General features: G+C 47.2%; 2 protein-coding genes across 3 annotated transcripts; one reads left to right on the top strand and one right to left on the bottom strand.

Moving 5' to 3' along the window:
• The first annotated feature begins 1825 nt into the window (after positions 1-1825).
• Positions 1826-5909, top strand: ANKRD34B (ankyrin repeat domain 34B). The gene has a single exon (XM_036402530.1). The coding sequence runs from the start codon at positions 1826-1828 to the stop codon at positions 3308-3310; it is 1485 nt and encodes a 494-aa protein (XP_036258423.1). The 3' UTR covers positions 3311-5909.
• Positions 5910-7563: 1654 nt separating this feature from the next.
• FAM151B (family with sequence similarity 151 member B) lies at positions 7564-17024 on the bottom strand. Of its 2 annotated transcripts, XM_036403317.2 has the most exons (6): positions 16986-17024; positions 16517-16642; positions 15405-15561; positions 12722-12930; positions 11020-11155; positions 7564-9481 (listed from the first exon to the last, which is right to left on the bottom strand). In XM_036403317.2, the coding sequence occupies exons 1-6, from the start codon at positions 17002-17004 to the stop codon at positions 9331-9333; spliced, it is 798 nt and encodes a 265-aa protein (XP_036259210.1). In that variant the 5' UTR covers positions 17005-17024; the 3' UTR covers positions 7564-9330. The 2 variants fall into 2 exon arrangements, with proteins under 2 accessions (XP_036259210.1, XP_036259212.1); XM_036403319.2 differs by lacking the exon at positions 11020-11155.
• Between the last annotated feature and the right edge of the window lie 416 nt (positions 17025-17440).

A 17440-nucleotide genomic window follows, 5' to 3' on the forward strand; every position in this document is an offset into this window, starting at 1 on the left:
GTAGCCAGTCCAGGTGCGATATGATTAACAGATGAAGCTGTGGCTGTCATACAGCCCTCGGGAGTGTGTTCTGCATTGTGTTGTTCCAGTTGTGAACCTATAAAACTTTCTTTTGATGGTAGAGTATGTGATTCTGAAGAATTTTGTGTCTTTCTCTTCCCCATTTCATGAATCTTGTCTTCACTTTTCTCTGCACAGAAACATCTCAGGCTTTCTCCAGGCAGGCTCATACCTGCCAACCCCATTTACTCCTAACTTTCCAACTCCAGCTATTGTCTTATGTCAGCCTTCCCCGCCTCAGACCTGCTGAAGTCGGCAGAAACAGCGAATTTCAGCAACAGGAGGGGTTCGAGGAGATGCATCAGAAGCAGTCTCACCTTCAGCCCTGACCTGCTGCACCACTTCAGGTAGCATTATTCTCTGTCCATGCCTGTTTAATACTTAATGTTCTTTTGGCCATAAAAGGGATTTCTACAGATGGAAAGGCTTATGTGATAAAAGCTATATGCTGTCCCTTAAGTAAAGTTAAGTATCATAGGAGGTTTAGATAAATAGGAAAGAAATGTAAAATCACCAGCAACTTCCAGGTAGGTCAAAACTTCCAGGGGAGAACACAGCCAGAATTCCAACATGTGTGTTATCTACCAGGTATTTCTCTGCAGTTTCCTTCTGGAAATCTACGTGCACAAATTGAGTGGATACATTTATAAAAGACTTTACAATAATCATGAATACATTACTTGTCAAAAGTACACATGAAAATCATAATAATGATTTGCACTTCAATGAAAGCTGAAATAGACAGTACTGAGTCCTGTACTTTTATTATAATGGAGTGAATCCCTAAAGTAATTTTGATGCAATTACCTTTTAAAAATGTTTTATCAAGATAGAGGGGTGAAAAAAACAAGCCACCAGTCAAAGTCAAATTTCCTCCCCAGATTTCCAGGGAGTAAATCTGACTCTCTTTTTTTTTTGCTTGTTGGACTTTTGAACAAAGTATATTGAGATCATCCTTCGATTTTCGTATTCACAGTAAAACAGAATTAAATTACTGCTTTTCAGTAAATCACCATTACTAGTGGTTTCAGTGATGAATAAAAATGATTAATTGCCTTTACAGTTAAACCAGTTTAACATTTTTATTTCTCTGGAAAGACATTTTAAATAAATGAATGTAATAATTTAATGCATATCTAATCTTGTATTGGAGTAATATTGCTCTGCCAGCTATTAAAGACTGATTTTTTTTTTCTCTCTGAAGGTTTTCCCTACGCACAGGTAAGCAAGCACATACAAGACAAAGAAGTTTCAGTTGCATGTCTGCAGGTATACTTTCTTATATGACTGTGTATTGTTATTTACAAATGTATATTGTTATGAATGTTATGTACGCTTAATGTAATTTAAGCTCTTAATTTTTTGTGTGAAACCTCCTCATTCTCTTTGATGTTGTCAAATGTTTCTTTTGTTGTGGAGCTGATACTCTCTACTCAGGCAGAGGACTGTGTAAAGGACAGTCAAAAAGTAAGAAGGTGACAGTCATGCTTTAATCTTATATAAACATAATAATTATATTGAAGGGGTTTTTTAAAGTTTTCAACACATTTGTTGTAAGTCTAAGGGGTGGGAAAACCTTTCTTCTTTTCTTCCCCTCATAGTTTTTTCACAAAATACGAGGGCGTGTCCAGGAGCAATTAGCGCAGTTAAACCCTCTGTTATTTTCTCCCCGTTTCCTTCTCCTTGTCCCGGGGACGCGTGTGCTTTCTGAGGCAGGCCAGTGAGGCTGTGAGGCCAGGGCAGGTGCCGAGGGCAGAGCAGGGCCATGGAGGCGGGGGACATGCCGCCCGAGGGCTACTCGCTGATCAAGGCCGTGTACCAGCGGCGGCTGCGGCTGACGCGGCTGCTGATCGACGGCGGCGCCTACATCAACGAGAGCAACAGCCGCGGCGAGACCCCGCTCATGGTGGCCTGCATGACCCAGCACGCCGACCTGCAGAGCGCCAGCAAGGCCAGGATGGTCAAGTACCTGCTGGACAACAAGGCCGACCCCAACATCCAGGACAAGTCGGGCAAGACGGCCCTGATGCACGCCTGCCTGGAGAAGGCAGGCCCCGAGGTGGTGTCGCTGCTGCTGATGAGCGGCGCTGACCCCAGCCTGCCGGACCACTCCAACTGCTCCGCGCTGGTGTACGCCATCAACGCTGCCGACAGAGACACCCTGGAGCTGCTGCTGAAGGCCTGCAAGGCGCGAGGGAAAGAGGTCATCATCATCACCACCGACAAGTCCGCCTCGGGCAGGCAGAAGACAAAGCAGTACCTGAACGTGCCTCCTCCAGACCTCGAGGAATGCGCTTCCCCAGCTGAGTGCATCTCCCCGTCAGAGATAGAACCAGACGAGGGTCCAGAAGACCCGTTCAGCTATAAAGAGCTGTATGGTGGGCAGCAGGGGGACAACTCCTCTGAAAGAGTGCCACTGATGACCAAATGCAGCTCCACACCAGCACGGTTCAAGCTGACACAGGTCCTGCAGTGTGATCCGTGGCTAAAGTGCTGTCCAGCAGTGTTCCAGCAGAGGAAACTTGCTTCTCCACAAGAACTCCAGAGTATCAGTCCCATGGAAGAGCTCTGCTGTAAAGTCGATGACCTTGACTTGTGCAAGAGTGTCACCTCCAGTTATGAAAGTAGAGACAGGAAGGACCCTGCTCAGGCACTGAGAACCTCTGATCAAACCATGTCAAGGAAAGCACTACGTGATGCAATCAACTATCAGCCTCCTTTTGTCGAAGAGAAACACAACCCCAGTGAGATTCCCATGGGCATGGATGCCAGTTTGGGACAAATCAGCTTACTTTCAGACCTCGGCAGTATTATCAAGAAAGGAAGTGGAGAATCAAATTACAACATCTCTGGTTCTCTGTTAACCAACAGTCTAATTCCTGCTGCTGATACCAAAGGTAGTAAGTCACCAAAAGGAAATAGAGAGATTCTTCCTACATACCAGACTTTGTTGCGAAGTCCAAGAAGAGGTCTGGAGATGTCTCCTGTTTCTCCAAGAGGCAGAAGTCAGGCTCCCCTAGAGGAAGAGGCCTCAGGAGCCTTAGTGCTGGATCAGACGAGGCCAGGTTTTCTGCCTCCCCTGAATGTGAGCCCCCGCCCCCCAGTTCCAGAGCTGACTGTCATAAACACAGTGTCTGGAATGGTTTCTTATGGACAAACTCACCTAGCACCCCCAGGATCTGCTTTCCCTAAGGGGCCCAAAGAGACGAATCTGATGCGGAGGAGGCCCTATGAGCAGATCACAGTCTAAACAGATTCAGCACTCACTGAATCTTTAACAGAAGAGCAAAGGGGATATTTACATGTAAATAAATTCACCGCAGTCCTTGATTGTAATAGTATGTATCACAAAATAGAGCAGGTCTGTCATGTAAAGTAATGTCTGCCTCAGGATTAGTGGTACAGCCCAGAAAGTAAATGAAAAGACGTCTAATGAGGCTGTCCTCTGCAATCTAAGCAGTATTTGTTTTGCTGGTTTTGTAAAGTTTTCAACTTGCCTGTGACAGACAACCCACAGCAGTCCTTAAGTGTTGCAGTTCTCATTGTAGGTTGTAAATAGTACCCCTCCAGGCTTTCCCCAAGCGCACGCCCTTGCAGCACCCAGAGAGGTGGCGCACACGGAGTCTGGGACCCCGAAGCGTTTGACTGTGATGCCGGAGCCCAGACTGCCTGTGTCCAGCTTGTATATACGCGCACAGAAACCCCGAGGCAGCGGCGTGCGGCGGGGCGGGCGGCAGCAGGCGCACGCCGGCCGTGTCTCCTGGCCGCAGCAGCCCCGCAGAACGTCACGGCTGGTGGCACTGGTGTGGCAGGGCTGTGCTGCCCGCCGAGCCCCGGCAGCGTGCCCCCGAGCCCGCCGGGCCCCGGGCGCCGGCGGTGGCAGCCCCGGGGCTCCGCAGCGCTGCCGGCAGCCAGCAGGGCGAGTGACCCACCTGCCCGGGGTGTGCCACACGCCAGCCCCGCTCAGGCCGTCCCGGGCACCGCGGGCTGCTGCAGCCGCAGCCTCTGGAATCCGCTCCAGAGCGATTTCTTTCATTCAGGAAACCGAGGAAAAGCGCTTTTATTTGGGGGAAGCGAGGGTGCGGGGGGCAGAGCCTGCGCCTGGAACAGGCTCTGTAGCCTCCTGCAGTTCTGGAGCCCCCAAAAGGAGACCTGGCCGGCGGGCCGGGTCCATGTGCCCCCGTGACAGCGCTCCTCACCGGGAACGGACACCGGGACACACCCGGAGCGTCTGCACGAGCAAGGGCACTGCACACACACACAGACACACACACACACTGGGGAGCAGCGAGGAGCTCTGCCCTCCCGCTCAGACAGACCCAAAACAGATAACCCAACAGCTCCAGGGAAGGTGAGGCCCTGGCACAGCTTCCCCAGAGAAGCTGTGGCTGCCCCATCCCTGGGATGTGCCAGTGGCTTGGAGCCACCTGGTCTACTGGAAGGTGTCCCTGCCGTGGCAGGGGCCTTGGAATGAGATGGGCTTTTATTTCAGATGGTTTCCAACCCAAATCACTCTGTGATCCTGTGAGTCTAATTATGAAACTCACCTGGGAGATGGAAACCCACATTCTGCTAATTTGAAACAGAGGCCTGAATTCGCCACCAGTGGAAAGCAGTCCTCTGCAGCCTCTGAGCTACTGTGTATTTTTGGGTATCTCTATCTAAAAATCTTTCTTTCCTTTAGTGTCTTGTGATTCTGAGTATCTCCCTTGTCTTTGTGTGCATCCCATAGATGTTGGAATTCTGGTATTGCATTTAGATCTCATCCTCTAAATTTTGAGAAAAAGTGAATGTGTTCTGTTGTGTTGTAATTTACAGACATTAGTTGTATTGAAATTGTGTCTGTGTAATGTGAATTTCAGTATACTGAAATTAGGTATTTATTTATTGAAAATGCTCAGTGGGTATGTTGCAGCTTCAGTCAAAGTTCACGAAATCTGGCATTGCCTAAAAAAACCCTGTAATGTTATTTAGCTTTGCACTTAGTAGGAGACAATGTAACGGGGATCTTAACCATAAAACAGTGGTACGGGGATCTTAAACAGAAGCCGATTTAAAGACGATCGGGGACATGAAATAATTTGAAGGGGATCACCAACATTCAAATATTTAATGGGGATCATCACCATAAAACAATTTAATGGGGATTCTAAACATTAAACCATGGGGATTGCCAACATATACTCTCTGTAAATAACTTTTGGGAGTATTTGTTTCCATTCAGGTTCTGCCCTTTCCTTCAGGCCCTCTGTACGTCAGGTACAAAAAAGGATTATGTGGACATATTTTTAAGAAACAGAAATTATGTGGAACAACATATGTCAGTATTAACTGAGTACAAATTAGTCCCTACACAGATTAAACTTTCCTAATGTTTTTATGATAATACAAAGGGAAATGGCAAGTTCTCAACCGTTCATCTCATAGTGAAGTTAAATATTTGAAGGGGAAAATAGATCTTTAAAAAATAAAAATTCTTTCTTAGAAGAAATTGACTATCACCAGGTGTTCTAACTGGTATCTTTGCTGAGGGTATAAACCCCAATTTATGCTGTTTTGATTTTAAAATTAATTATGTATCTGGGACCATGGCTCCTTAAATGAAACCATAATTTTTCTATTAAATGCTCAGACAGTGGAGGGAAGTGGCAAGTGTCTTGAAAAGGGAAGTTTTTTGCTAGTGTTACCAGTATTGTGTGATTGTGATGTAAAGTGGTGTGAAGTGTTAGTATTATTGTTTGTGTTACTGTTACAAGTGACCTTCAAAGGAAAAAAGCTTTGTTCTCTTGCTGTTGTTATGCTGAATAAATAAAAGTTATTTTTCCCCCTCAGAGGGAACATGGAAATAAGCACATGCTTTTATTCACTACTCAGGGAATGATGAGTCATTGCAAAAGGTACTCACTCACAAGTGTTTCTCAGGCTGCCTCTGTACAAGAAAATGGGAACAGTTACTTCGATTTAATCCAATACAGCTAAATTTGTCCAGGGTATGGTGCGAGAGAGGCTCTCTCCACCTGCCGGAAGCTTCCTGCGGCTCCACTTGTGGAGCAGAGATGCACTTGTGTTATCTTTGAAGCCTGACTCCATGACATTTCCCAGCCACGGCGATGTTCTTTTCAGCAGAGCACGGTCAGCCTGACCCGAGTGCCTGGTGTTAAATCCCGGGTGAAAAACAAGCCTGTTCGGTGTCCTTGGCTGCGCCGCGGCTGGGGGGGAGCCAGGGCAGGCGGGATCGCACAGCCACCTGCCGGCTGGGGAAAGGTGCGAAACAATCCGGGTTTCTCCCTTCATGTTCCCTGCAGAAGGCTGACGGACCGTGCAATGAAAGCCACTTCAAAACAAATGCTGGAGGCTTCACAAAAAGCAGTGATTATGTAACAACTCCCGTTATTTTGGTTTAAGGGATTTAAGAGCAGCAAGTCACTACACAAAAATGCCATGAACTAGCAGTTTTCAAGGTTGTATTTAAGGTGCAATGTTCAAAGTATAGGCTTCAAAATATCTTTCCCTGCACATTTAATTTGGTTTCGCTTTTAAGGAGTAATTGCTTTGTTGTGATCTTTGTCTTTTACAACTGCACAGCACTTCTAAAAGAATATTGCCATAATTTGATGCAGCTATACAAGAAAAACAGTAAACTAAGTAGGCACTAAATTTCCTTTCTTCTCCTCGTCAATCCCATGTAAGACTTTTATCTCTCTGCATGCCATACACAGCACAACTAACTACTTTCCCAACTAAAGCAAGGGGTTTATAAATATTCTTACATTTTCACTGTAAATACTGGCACTGCACTAACTTCGAGGAAATCAGGTTTCATAACAAAACACCTTAAGGAAGCTCAGGGGGAGGTTTCAGAGTCAAAGGGATAAAATTCCAGTTGTCATCACTAAATATTCCCATAAAACACCCAGCTGTCAACCCTCTTGGAAAGACAATGGGTCTTTCACTCCTGTATACCTGCTGACCTTTTTTGTGAAAAAGCTCCCCAACATTGAGATAAATATACACACATATATATGTATATGTCTAAATATGCAAAATTCCTGTTTTTCAGCAGCACCTGTTACCTGAGCCAGGCATCTCCCGGACTGATGACGCAGGCAGCTGCAGAGCTCCTGTTAATCCAGGGGTTTTGTCCCAAAAATTGTGGCCAGCTAGTTAAAAATGATGCTGGGATCTTATGCTGAACATCAGAGAGATTTTCCAGAAATATACACGAGGCTATTTATTCTCAAGTTCCTGAAACTCAGACACAGAGGCACGCTGAGGAACTGCAGTGAATTCCTGTATTTTTTCCCTGAAAGCATCAGCAACTTTGAACACTTTCATGCGAGTTTTGCAGGCGGAGTGAGTTACAGCCTGCCTTCTCTCAAAAACGTCTTGGTTCTTAAAAATAAACCTGACCTGTACATATATGTTAAAGCCACATTAATGTCTCCCTGCCAGGCCCACAGCAACACATTTTATTTTAGGAGAGCATTTGAATAAACACAGAGAAACAAAATCAGATGAATTTATTTATGCGCAAGTCAGACTAGACTGACATAAACAACTTCACAGAGAACTAGCAAAGATACATAGGTAAAATTACTTACAGAAATTCATATATATAGAATAATCCATACAGAATAATCATATTCACCACATAGCCATTTCCTGGTAATCCAGATGATGTCTTCTTTAATTTTATCTGATTATCCTGTTTACTGACATCCACAGATATTGCTCAGATATACTTCTTCCTTAAAAATACTTCTGGCAGTTGCTGATGTTTTCTACTTAATAGTTTAATGAGTTTTAACAAATCCCAGTACTTGAGGTGGGAACTGGTCAGTGGGAGGATTTATAAACAGCAGAAAAATGTGTGCCTGTGGTCCCAAAGAGGCCTACCATTGAGAGATGAAATCCTGCAAATCAGTGAATGCAACTGCCTGCAAAAAAACACAACTGAAGAATGAATTGCTTCTCCAAACTCACTGTAGAAATCAGACAGCCAAGACTGACCCTTTGGTTGTTACTGCCACTCATTTTATGGGTGATTAAATTAAATTAAGTACTCTGCTTAGTTATCCCAAGTATAATCAGGTAGTTTTCTTCCTTATGTGGAACAATCTTTTCCTAATTTTTGGCCAAGCACATCTCAGTAAATGACCAAAATGAAGAAAGCTCTACCCCTCAATAAGGGAAAACAACTATTAGATAAATCTCCCAAAGGAGTTGTAGATTACAAAAGGGAGTCTTGAATTTTAGTGTGAGATCACGATAATTCAAAATGTAGGATTAAGAAATGTAACTGTTTTATCACAGCTGTACCAATGCCATGTAAGAGCCAAAAATTACTGTAGTTTACTTTAGTACTAACAGCCTGTAAAGTGCTGTGTACAGTATCTGTTAGGTTAACAGGTGAGTTAATGAAATTCCTACAGGAACCATGTGAGAGGAATGGGAAAGGAGGACAAGAGGTTGACAAAGTAATGCCTCTCAGGGCATTAGCTGTTACTCAGAGGCTAAGATGTCCTCTGTGATTGTGGCAGAAACCTTTGGTTTTTCTGCTATCGTTTGTGGTGTTTGGCAGAAGCCAATCCCCCAGGGTCGGTGTCTCAGTCCGTGTGAATTTTGGCGAATTGCAGCAGCAAAAGAGGCAATAAATGGCTTTAATGAACCAGGTCAGGCTCTTCCTGCAGGTGGTTAGCAGGGGTTTAGCTTTTATCTGGGAAATTTCCACTGTGGAGAATTCTGAGAGCTGCAGGGCCGCACGGGCCCAGTGAGGGCCGAGCCACCATCACGCACCTGAGGGCCTGAGAGCCATGGGGATGTGCCTGCAGCCCTGATGGGGACAGCCCAGAGCAGGGACAGCCCTGATGGGGACAGCCCAGGTGTGGGCACTGCTGCCCACACCCAGCCCAGCTCAGCACCAGCCAGGGCTGCTCGCTGGCCATGGCACTGCCCTGGCACTGCCTGGGCACGGTGACCACGGGCACGGTGACCACGGGCACGGTGACCACGGGCAGAGCAGCTGGCAGTGCCATCCTCCCCTCCTCCAGTGTGGCACCAGGGTCCCACGCCAAAGCAGGGCCAATGGGGACGGCACTGCATTTCTGTTTCTGCACAGTGCCAAACCAAAACTCCTCCAGTAACCACAGGCGTGCTCAACACGGCCCTTCTGGCAAGGAAATTGCATTTCTTTGAATAAAATATCCTCACATTTGAAGGGGTTTACAGTTTAAAGCACTACAGGGTCAGGCATTGCCTGCTTTGCATCTACTATTCTATTCCAATGGCTTTTTTGAATTCAGAATTTTGTGGCTCAAAAATGTCATAATAAACCCTACTTTTATCAAAATTTTCTCGGATGAGAAGCAAGTCTTCCACAGAATACACATCCTCCTTTCCTGTCCAAACAGTGAGGCTGTACCTGTGTCCAGAAACAGGGAGAAAACAAACAAAACAAAGAGAAAAAGAGTATGTTAAGATAAAGCATGTAAACCAGGAAGACATTGCACTAAAACAGACTCCTAAAAATACTCAGGATTAACGCATCATAACTTTAGAAATGTAATTAAATACCCCCAATTTATCTGTGATTGTTCTGCCAAACCTCAGAGGGATTTAAATAAAAAACCCCAGGTAAATATCCAGCAACAAAATTTGCCAGACTGAGCATTTAAGGTTTGATAAATTAATCAATAGTCATAAGCTGAGCCTCAAAACAGGACATATGATGCAATCCCAGACACAGGTGATTGTTGTGCTTTGTCACATCAGCAATGTCTAGAGATGCCACCTAATCCAATTCTCATTAACTGCACACAACTTCTCAAAAAACACTGAAATCCCCCAAAGCATTATTCAGTTAAAGCATTATTTCCACATCCTCCACATGACATATACTTCGTTTTTCCCTTTTGTTTAATAGAACTGTATTAATTTTAGAAATGGATAAATGAACATTCAGTTGTATGGGAGCAAAACTGGCTCAGGAATTTCTGTCTGTCTTCTAATCATGCCACTGAAGAACCCCCCTGACTTTTATGAGGAGGTAAAAGAGAAAAATCCCAGTATTTCAGTTGGAATGTTTGTATCCATTGATATTTGAGACTGACAAAATTCATAAGATACATTCTTAGTGCAATAACATTTTAAAATCAATTTCCCAGGAATTTAACAATTTCTGTCTTGAGTGCTCATCATAAAAAAGAATATCAGCACTTAATTTGTTCACCCTGTTTTTCTGAATAATTAGAAATTTTTCAGAGATTCCCTTAAGTTTTCTGTCTTGGGCTTTGACCTTGGTTGGAATGGTTTTATTAAACTCTGGGTAGGCACAGCAGTTGAAAAAGATGAGTAAATGGTAATATGTGGGAAGCTGTTTTTATTCTCATTCCATTACATGTGAATAATTTTTATAATTAAATGCTTAAGGGTTGGTAAGAATGATTTTGAAAGAAAAATGTAAGTTCCTGTATGAAAACCACTGAATACATTTCAAGTGCCTCAGTAAAATTAATTAGCATGGAGGGAAACACCTGACTTCCAATTTAGAAATCATCTTTGACATTTCTCAAAAATGCTACAAAAAATATAAATAGCGAACCCAATACAAAGTCTTTGGATTGGATGAATTCCCAATTGCAACATCAAACTATTTAGTCTATTTAACTATATTCATCTCAGGAAATGCTTGCAGCACAGCCGGGTTCCACAGCTATGCACCATTTAAAAGTCCTCATAGTAGGTAATGAAAAATAAGCTTCTGGAATTTAACTACTTTAGAGAAATTAATAGTGACCACTTCTGTCTGAGGACTCCAACGCTTGGAGGCCTGTGGGAAATGAAGCGCTGGGAGAAGAAGAATTTCCACATTTCCAATGCCTCTGGGCTGAGTGTGACACAGGGCTGGTCGGGACGGGCCAGGGCCCAGGGGCTGAGGGATGCAGAGGGAGCAGCACTGACCTGGGGCACTGCTGCAGCAGCCACTGCAGCTGCGGGAGGGAGCCGGGCACCAGCGCAGCCCTGACCGCGAACGTCACCGGCTGGGACAGCGCGCGGCACAGCCGCCGCATCTCCTGCACCACGGGCCACTCGTAGCCTGGGGACACACAGCACACCCACAGAGCTCACTCCGAGCCCCTGCGGACACTCAGAGCTCTCTGATCCTGGGGACAGACGCAGTCCCGCGCCCCTGGGGTCCCCTGGACACACAAAACCTGCACATCCAGCGTTCCTCAAAACCACACAGCGCCACCCCGAAACTGCTGCGTGGCTCTGAGCAGCAAACGCCCCAGGGGAAAAATGCAATAAATGCGCTATCAACATGGAAAATGAACTTGCTATGAAAACCTTTATTTCCCATACTTTACATACACGCTTACTTACTTTACATACAGCTCTACAGCACGTGGCATTTTTAATGTATCTTTGTCCTTTCTCTAAAAAATTCTCCTGCCACTGACTTCAATATGGCCTAGTTTAACATTGTTGGGGACCCTTTAAAAATAAAAACATTAAGAAAAAATTAGGACGAAAACTTAAGTTAATCCTAGGAATGAAGATGTACACAAATCAACACGCACGGACAAAACCATTCTGTGCCTAAAACTGCTACAATCGAGCAATCTAAAATACTAAAAGTGCCTTTGCTGGGGTTTTTATAAGGACTGGAGCTCTTTCAAATTAAATTGACTGTTCTTTTGTTTCTACAGGCTATGAAAATCCTATAACAACAGTTAATAATTTTTTCCTCCATTACTCAAATGGAATGCAGTAACTAGAAAGAGTAAAAACACAGTAAATATTAAAGAAAGTTTTCTGGGCCAAGCAGCAACTTCTAGGTGAAATCACTCAGATGAGCTAGTTTTCTTAAGTTTTATAGTAGAACCTCACTTAGTATTTCCATAAACTGAAATTTGGAATGGAGGTGAAGTGAAATTTGTTTTCACAGGTTACCCAGTATTTCTAATGCATTTTCCAGCAATTTTTTCCTGCACTGAAAATACCTGGGAGAAAGCACTGAACACTTTAATAACACTGCAGTGTATCATACAACAGAATACTAAATCTTGCTAATGAGTAAGAAGCAATGGGAGTAGTGTATAATCCTGACACGGTGGCCCCAGACAATATTGGAGGGGACTCTACTTCTCATGAGAATTGCAAGAGGAAGCCTGTGAAAAAGACCCTATATTAATGAAAATTGGAAAGCTAACTCCAAAAATTCAACTTTCCAAGAGAAATGAAATGTTAGGGATAAGGCTGACCCATGATTTGACTTCAGTGATCAAAAAAAGCAGAGATAAAGTTCCACATTTTCAGCTGATCTGTTTTTCCTCAGGATTCATGCCATCCGACCACCAGATCAATGCTCCCAGGATTCAGGGACAGCCCTCCCTGAAACAGAGGCTAAGGAGTTTGTCCCTCAGAAGTGCTCAGCAGGTGAGAAGGAGCTGAAGCACAAACCAGCTTATTTTAGGACCAAAAGATGTGGTTTTCACCCATCTGTGCTGCCACTGCAGCACTGGTCTGACCGCTGCACAGTGCTCTGTCCAACACCGCAGCACAGGACAGGGTCCCCAGAGTCACTGCAGTTCCCAGCCGAGGACATGGCCTGGGGCTGCTGCCAGCTGCAGCACAGGAAGCACAGGAGCCCTGCCCTTACCTTGCCCTCGGTGGCAGCCCGTGGTCCAGCCCAGGGACAGGGTGGCATCGGGGCAGGAGGAGGTGACGGCGCTCAGGAAGGCGCGGGCGTCCAGCGGCGCGCAGCTCCCGCCGGGCCCCGGCAGGATGTCCCCGTTCAGCCACACGGGTCTGTCCAGGGACTGCCCCGCCTGCCCCAGCAGCTCCAGGGAGGGTCCCACGGCGGCCAGGCTGCGCAGGACACAGGGCAGGGTCAGGATGGCAGCGTCACCCCAGTGTCACCGCAGCCTCTGCGCCGGGCAGGGCGCACCCAGCGCCCGCTGCCATCCCCCGACTGCCCCTGCAGGAGTAAAACCCCAACTCCCACCCCCTGCTCCCAGCACCTCCTGGCCTCACCCTGACCCCCTGACCTTGCCACCTCTTCATCTCAGGCCTGAGAAGGGTTTTAACAAGGGAAGCCACTGCAGTCTCTAACACTTGTGCTGCATCAGCCACAACTGCTGCAAATCCAGCCCAGAGAGCGAAAGCCATCTGTCCCCACCTTAACCACACTCAAACTGGAAAAGATTTTATCATTAGGCAGATCCAGACTCAAAGCTACCTTCAGATGCATGCAAGGTGATGCACCTGTACTAGGGGAATAAAAGGCACGACACAGACCAATTTAAGGCAACTAAAAGAGAGAAAAGGCACCCACTTGAACATTTAATGCCTGGTTGTGGTTTGTCCCACAGCTCCTAAGTGTGGCAGCACACAGAAGCCTGCCTGTCCAGTGATCATCTGACAGATAATTATTGAATCGTTAAATATGAGCTGGCATCACTTGAGGAACCAGTGCAGACACCCTGTGAGCATTTAACACAACCCGTGCTCACATATTCCTACTGTCCTGTCCAGCCACAGGAAAAAGCATAGCTAGATTTTTCCTACCACAACTTTCAAAGCACTGAGGAAGGAAAGGAGATGGGGAACAGTGGGGAAAAGAAATGAACACCAAGAAAAAAAATCTTCTTTCTGTCATAGCCCATTAAGTAATGCACTCTGTAACAGCGAGGAATTTAAAATCACTATGGTCAGAGTTTTGGAATTAGGTTAGGTCAGTCCCCTGAGCTGCTTGTCTTGTTTCCTCTGTAGAGTCCCTTTGTGTATTTTGCCTTTTGTGCTGTTGGGAAGGCTGCGCAGAGGCAGGAATTCCACTCACTGAGATGAGCTCGGGCTCTGTAGGAGAAAAGCCAGTGATGGTGTTAAGGTGTGGGCTGCAGCATTCCTCACAGTCTGGGGCCAGAACAGCTGATATCCTCACATATGCAAGGGACTGTCAGGGCCAGAGGAATCCCTCCCCTTGTACTGCAAAGTGTAAGGTGAGAAAAAAGCACAAAGCAAAATGGCAACACAGGGAAAGAAAGAAAAAAAAAAAAAAAAAAGAGAAGAAAAAACAAAAAATCAAATCAAAACAACAACAACAACAAAAATCCACTCCCAAAAACCACAAACCCCAGAGCACTGGTTTTGTTGCACAGCATTCAGAAAACTCAGACTTACAGCTGACTTCATGTGAAATGACTTTGGCATTTCAGAACTGGGACACTGAAGACCTTTTGCAGAATACATGAATTTCAGTAGCCAAAGCCAGCAGGAAATGTAATTATGTGGTCAATCAGGCTGATAGAGCAGAGATATAAAAAAAGTACATTTTAAAAGCACCATTGAAATAAATCTCCAAAACTTCAGCAATGGCATCCAATTAATTATTATGCAAAGGAACATCAAATTCACTATTTGACTCTATCTGCACTGTGTGATTTACTTCTAAATGTTTTTATACAATAGTTATTTTATAATGCCATGTACTTTTAAAAGTTTTCTTGAATCACTCCACTTGGCTGTAAACTCCTTGTGGAAAAAAAATGAAAGGAAGGTAGTTTAAAATTCATTTAAACAATAATTAAAATGGAGGAGAAACTTCACCAAAACTCACAAGAAATAAGCCCAAACAAATGCCTACTGCTGCTTTTCCCCTCCTCTGCCCAGAAGGACACACACAGATCCTGTGACAATAAAAGGATTTAGCCTGCCCACATTTTTCACTTTCATGAACTTTCACATGAAAACCGTGACTGTGTAACACAGAACCACAGGCATAAATCACATTTTACAACTATCTCGTGGGGGGTTTCTGCATTTCTATGGAGTCCTTAAGCAGTGATGAAGCTCTTTGTAATTTGCTGCCGACACAGACTGAGCACAGGGACACCGAGACAAAGCAAGAGTCAGGAGCTGAAGGGCTTCATGTCTGGAGGTCACAGCTCATTTCAAACTCTTCCAAGGCAATCTCCTGGGGCTTTCAGGTGTGTTCGAGAAATGAAACAGCTAATGGCTCAAACTGTGACTGAACCTCTGAATGTTTAGTTAGTAAGGGCAGAGAAAGGAGCCTTCCAAAGAGGCACCAGCATTTCACCTGCCAGATGGGAAAGTTCTGCTCACAGCACCTAATTCACTGAGCAAAACCAAAATCACTACTTGTAGCTCAAAACTCTTTTAGAGGTTTTGTTCTTGCCATGCTTTGAGAATTATGGACTATTTTTCCACATGGATTATGCTTCTGAATGCTAAACTGCACAATAAGGAGGAGTTGGTTGACAACGAGCTGTAGAACTGTAACAGGTAAGAATGCAAACAACACAACAATCCCTTTGTTGAGATACCTCTTAAAGTCGAGCTTGATGCCTTTGTTGGTGCTGCCCATCTGTGCCAGCCACTCCTGCAGGGTGATGTCGCTGTCAGTGTCCGGGGGATGAGCCAGGATGGGGTCCCTGTCCCCTCCCCGGAGGACAACGTCCACCTCCACCATGTGCACATCGCCTGGGGGTTGAGAAATCGCAGCTCAGCTTTCGGGGCTTCAGGGCAACAACGACCCAGCAAGTCTGTCCACAGCAGCCCTGCAGCCTCACTCCAACGGGAGCTGCTCTCTGTGACACGAGAGATGCCATTCTGGGGGGCTCCCAGCCACTAAACTCTTTGCAAGCCTTCAACCAAGTGAAAATTGATGTTTGAGGGGGCATTTGGCCAAGCAACAACGTGGGGTTTTTTTCTTCACGAGAACAGATAAATGGACATCCAACATGTGAATCCACTGGTGTTAAATTTCACATCTTTTCCTCTGTAAATAGGGTTCCTGAGAGAGGAAAGATGAGTGCAGGATTTAATACTGGCAGAGAATGAGCATTCCCCTTGACTCATTGCCAAAACCGACAAGGAAAATGTTAGCTCACACACACGACAGGCAAAGAGGAGTCTCAGGAGAGCTCAGGCTCTTGAAAACAGCTTTATGTAATGAATCTGGGCAGTGCTACCAGCTTTGCAGAGGGCCCTAAACACACAGTGACGGCTGAAATACAAAGAAAAGAGCTACTGATGGTATTCAGGATAAAGGATATCATATATACATTTATGCAAATATGTGTTTGGCAAATATTCACATAAATTTACACACAATTCACTGCCACCCAGGCTGGTGCACCAGGGCCCTTCTGGCTCTGCACAACCTTTCCTTGAGAGGAGAAAGGGGGGATTTGGGATTTCAGCCCAGGGAACAGGGACAGGAGCAGAGGGAACTGCCTCAGGCTCGGCCGTGGTGGGCACAGCAGGAATTTCCCCATGGAAAGGGGGCTCAGGAACTGGAACTGCCCAGGGGGGTTTGGAGTGCCCAGCCCTGGAGGGATTTCACAGCCGTGGGGATCCTGGAGGAGAGAGGGGAAGAGGAGGAGGAGGAAGGGGAGGAGGAGGAGGAGGAGGAAGAGGCCTGTGCCGCACTCACTTCGCGCGGCCTCGGCGGCCCGTGCCCGGCTGTTGGCGGCGTGGAACCAGCGCACGGCGGCCCCGTCCCTGGCCGCGATGTGGCCGGTGCGCAGGAAGTGATCCACGGGCCACTCGCTCCAGGCGCCTGCGGGGACACGGCGGGGACACGGCGGGGACACGGCGGGCAGCCCTCAGCGCGGCCCCCCACAGCCCCGAGACAGCCCCGGGCCCGGCCCCGGCCCAGCCCCGGCTCTGAGACAGCCCCGGCAGCCCCGGCCCCGGCCCAGCCCTGACAGCCCCGGCCCCGGCCCCGGCCCCGGCCCCAAACCAGCCCTGACAGCCCCGGCCCCAGCCCAGCCCTGACAGCCCCGGCCCCAGCCCGGCCCTGACAGCCCCGGCAGCCCCGGCCCCAGCCCGGCCCTGACAGCCCCGGCCCGGACCCGGCCCCAGCCCAGCCCTGACAGCCCCAGCCCGGCCCCGGCGCTCACCCCGCGCCCCGCTCGCCATGGCCCGGCCCGGCCCGGCCCCGCCCCGCCGGGGGTTGGGTCCCGCCGCCGCGGCTCCGGGCGGGGCCGGGCCGGGACTCGGTGTAGTGTGTGTCCGAAGGATCCCGAGCAGGGCTGCTGTGCCGCTGTGTCCTTTGCAGCCTCAGCGGCAGCACAGGCCTGAGGCGGGGACAGGCAGCCGGGACACGGACACGAGGGGCTCCGAACGCTGGAGTCAGATCGGGAGGACGCGGTGCTCAGCTAGGCCAGGGCAGGCTCAGGGTGGGCACAGCAGGAATTTCCCCATGGAAAGGGGGCTCAGGAACTGCCTTGGCACTGCCCAGGGGGTTTGGAGTGCCCAGCCCTGCAGGTGTCCCCTGGAGGTGGCACTCAGAGCCCTGGGCTGGGGACAGGGTGGGGATGGGGCACAGCTGGGACTCCATGGGCTGGGAGGGATT

The sequence above is a fragment of the Molothrus ater genome, chromosome Z (assembly GCF_012460135.2).
Source record: "Molothrus ater isolate BHLD 08-10-18 breed brown headed cowbird chromosome Z, BPBGC_Mater_1.1, whole genome shotgun sequence".
Lineage (NCBI taxonomy): Eukaryota > Metazoa > Chordata > Aves > Passeriformes > Icteridae > Molothrus > Molothrus ater.

What these genes read in the sequence shown, in the direction of transcription:
- FAM151B (XM_036403317.2), bottom strand. An exon ending in ATCAAGCTCGACTTTAAGAG is followed by an intron (nt 12,931 to 15,404) that starts GTATCTCAACAA and finishes TGTCCTGCGCAG; the next exon opens with CCTGGCCGCCGTGGGACCCT. An exon ending in GGGCTGCCACCGAGGGCAAG is followed by an intron (nt 11,156 to 12,721) that starts GTAAGGGCAGGG and finishes GTGTGTCCCCAG; the next exon opens with GCTACGAGTGGCCCGTGGTG.
- ANKRD34B (XM_036402530.1), top strand. Translation starts at nt 1,826, where the DNA reads ATGGAGGCGGGGGACATGCCGCCCGAGGGCTACTCGCTGATCAAGGCC.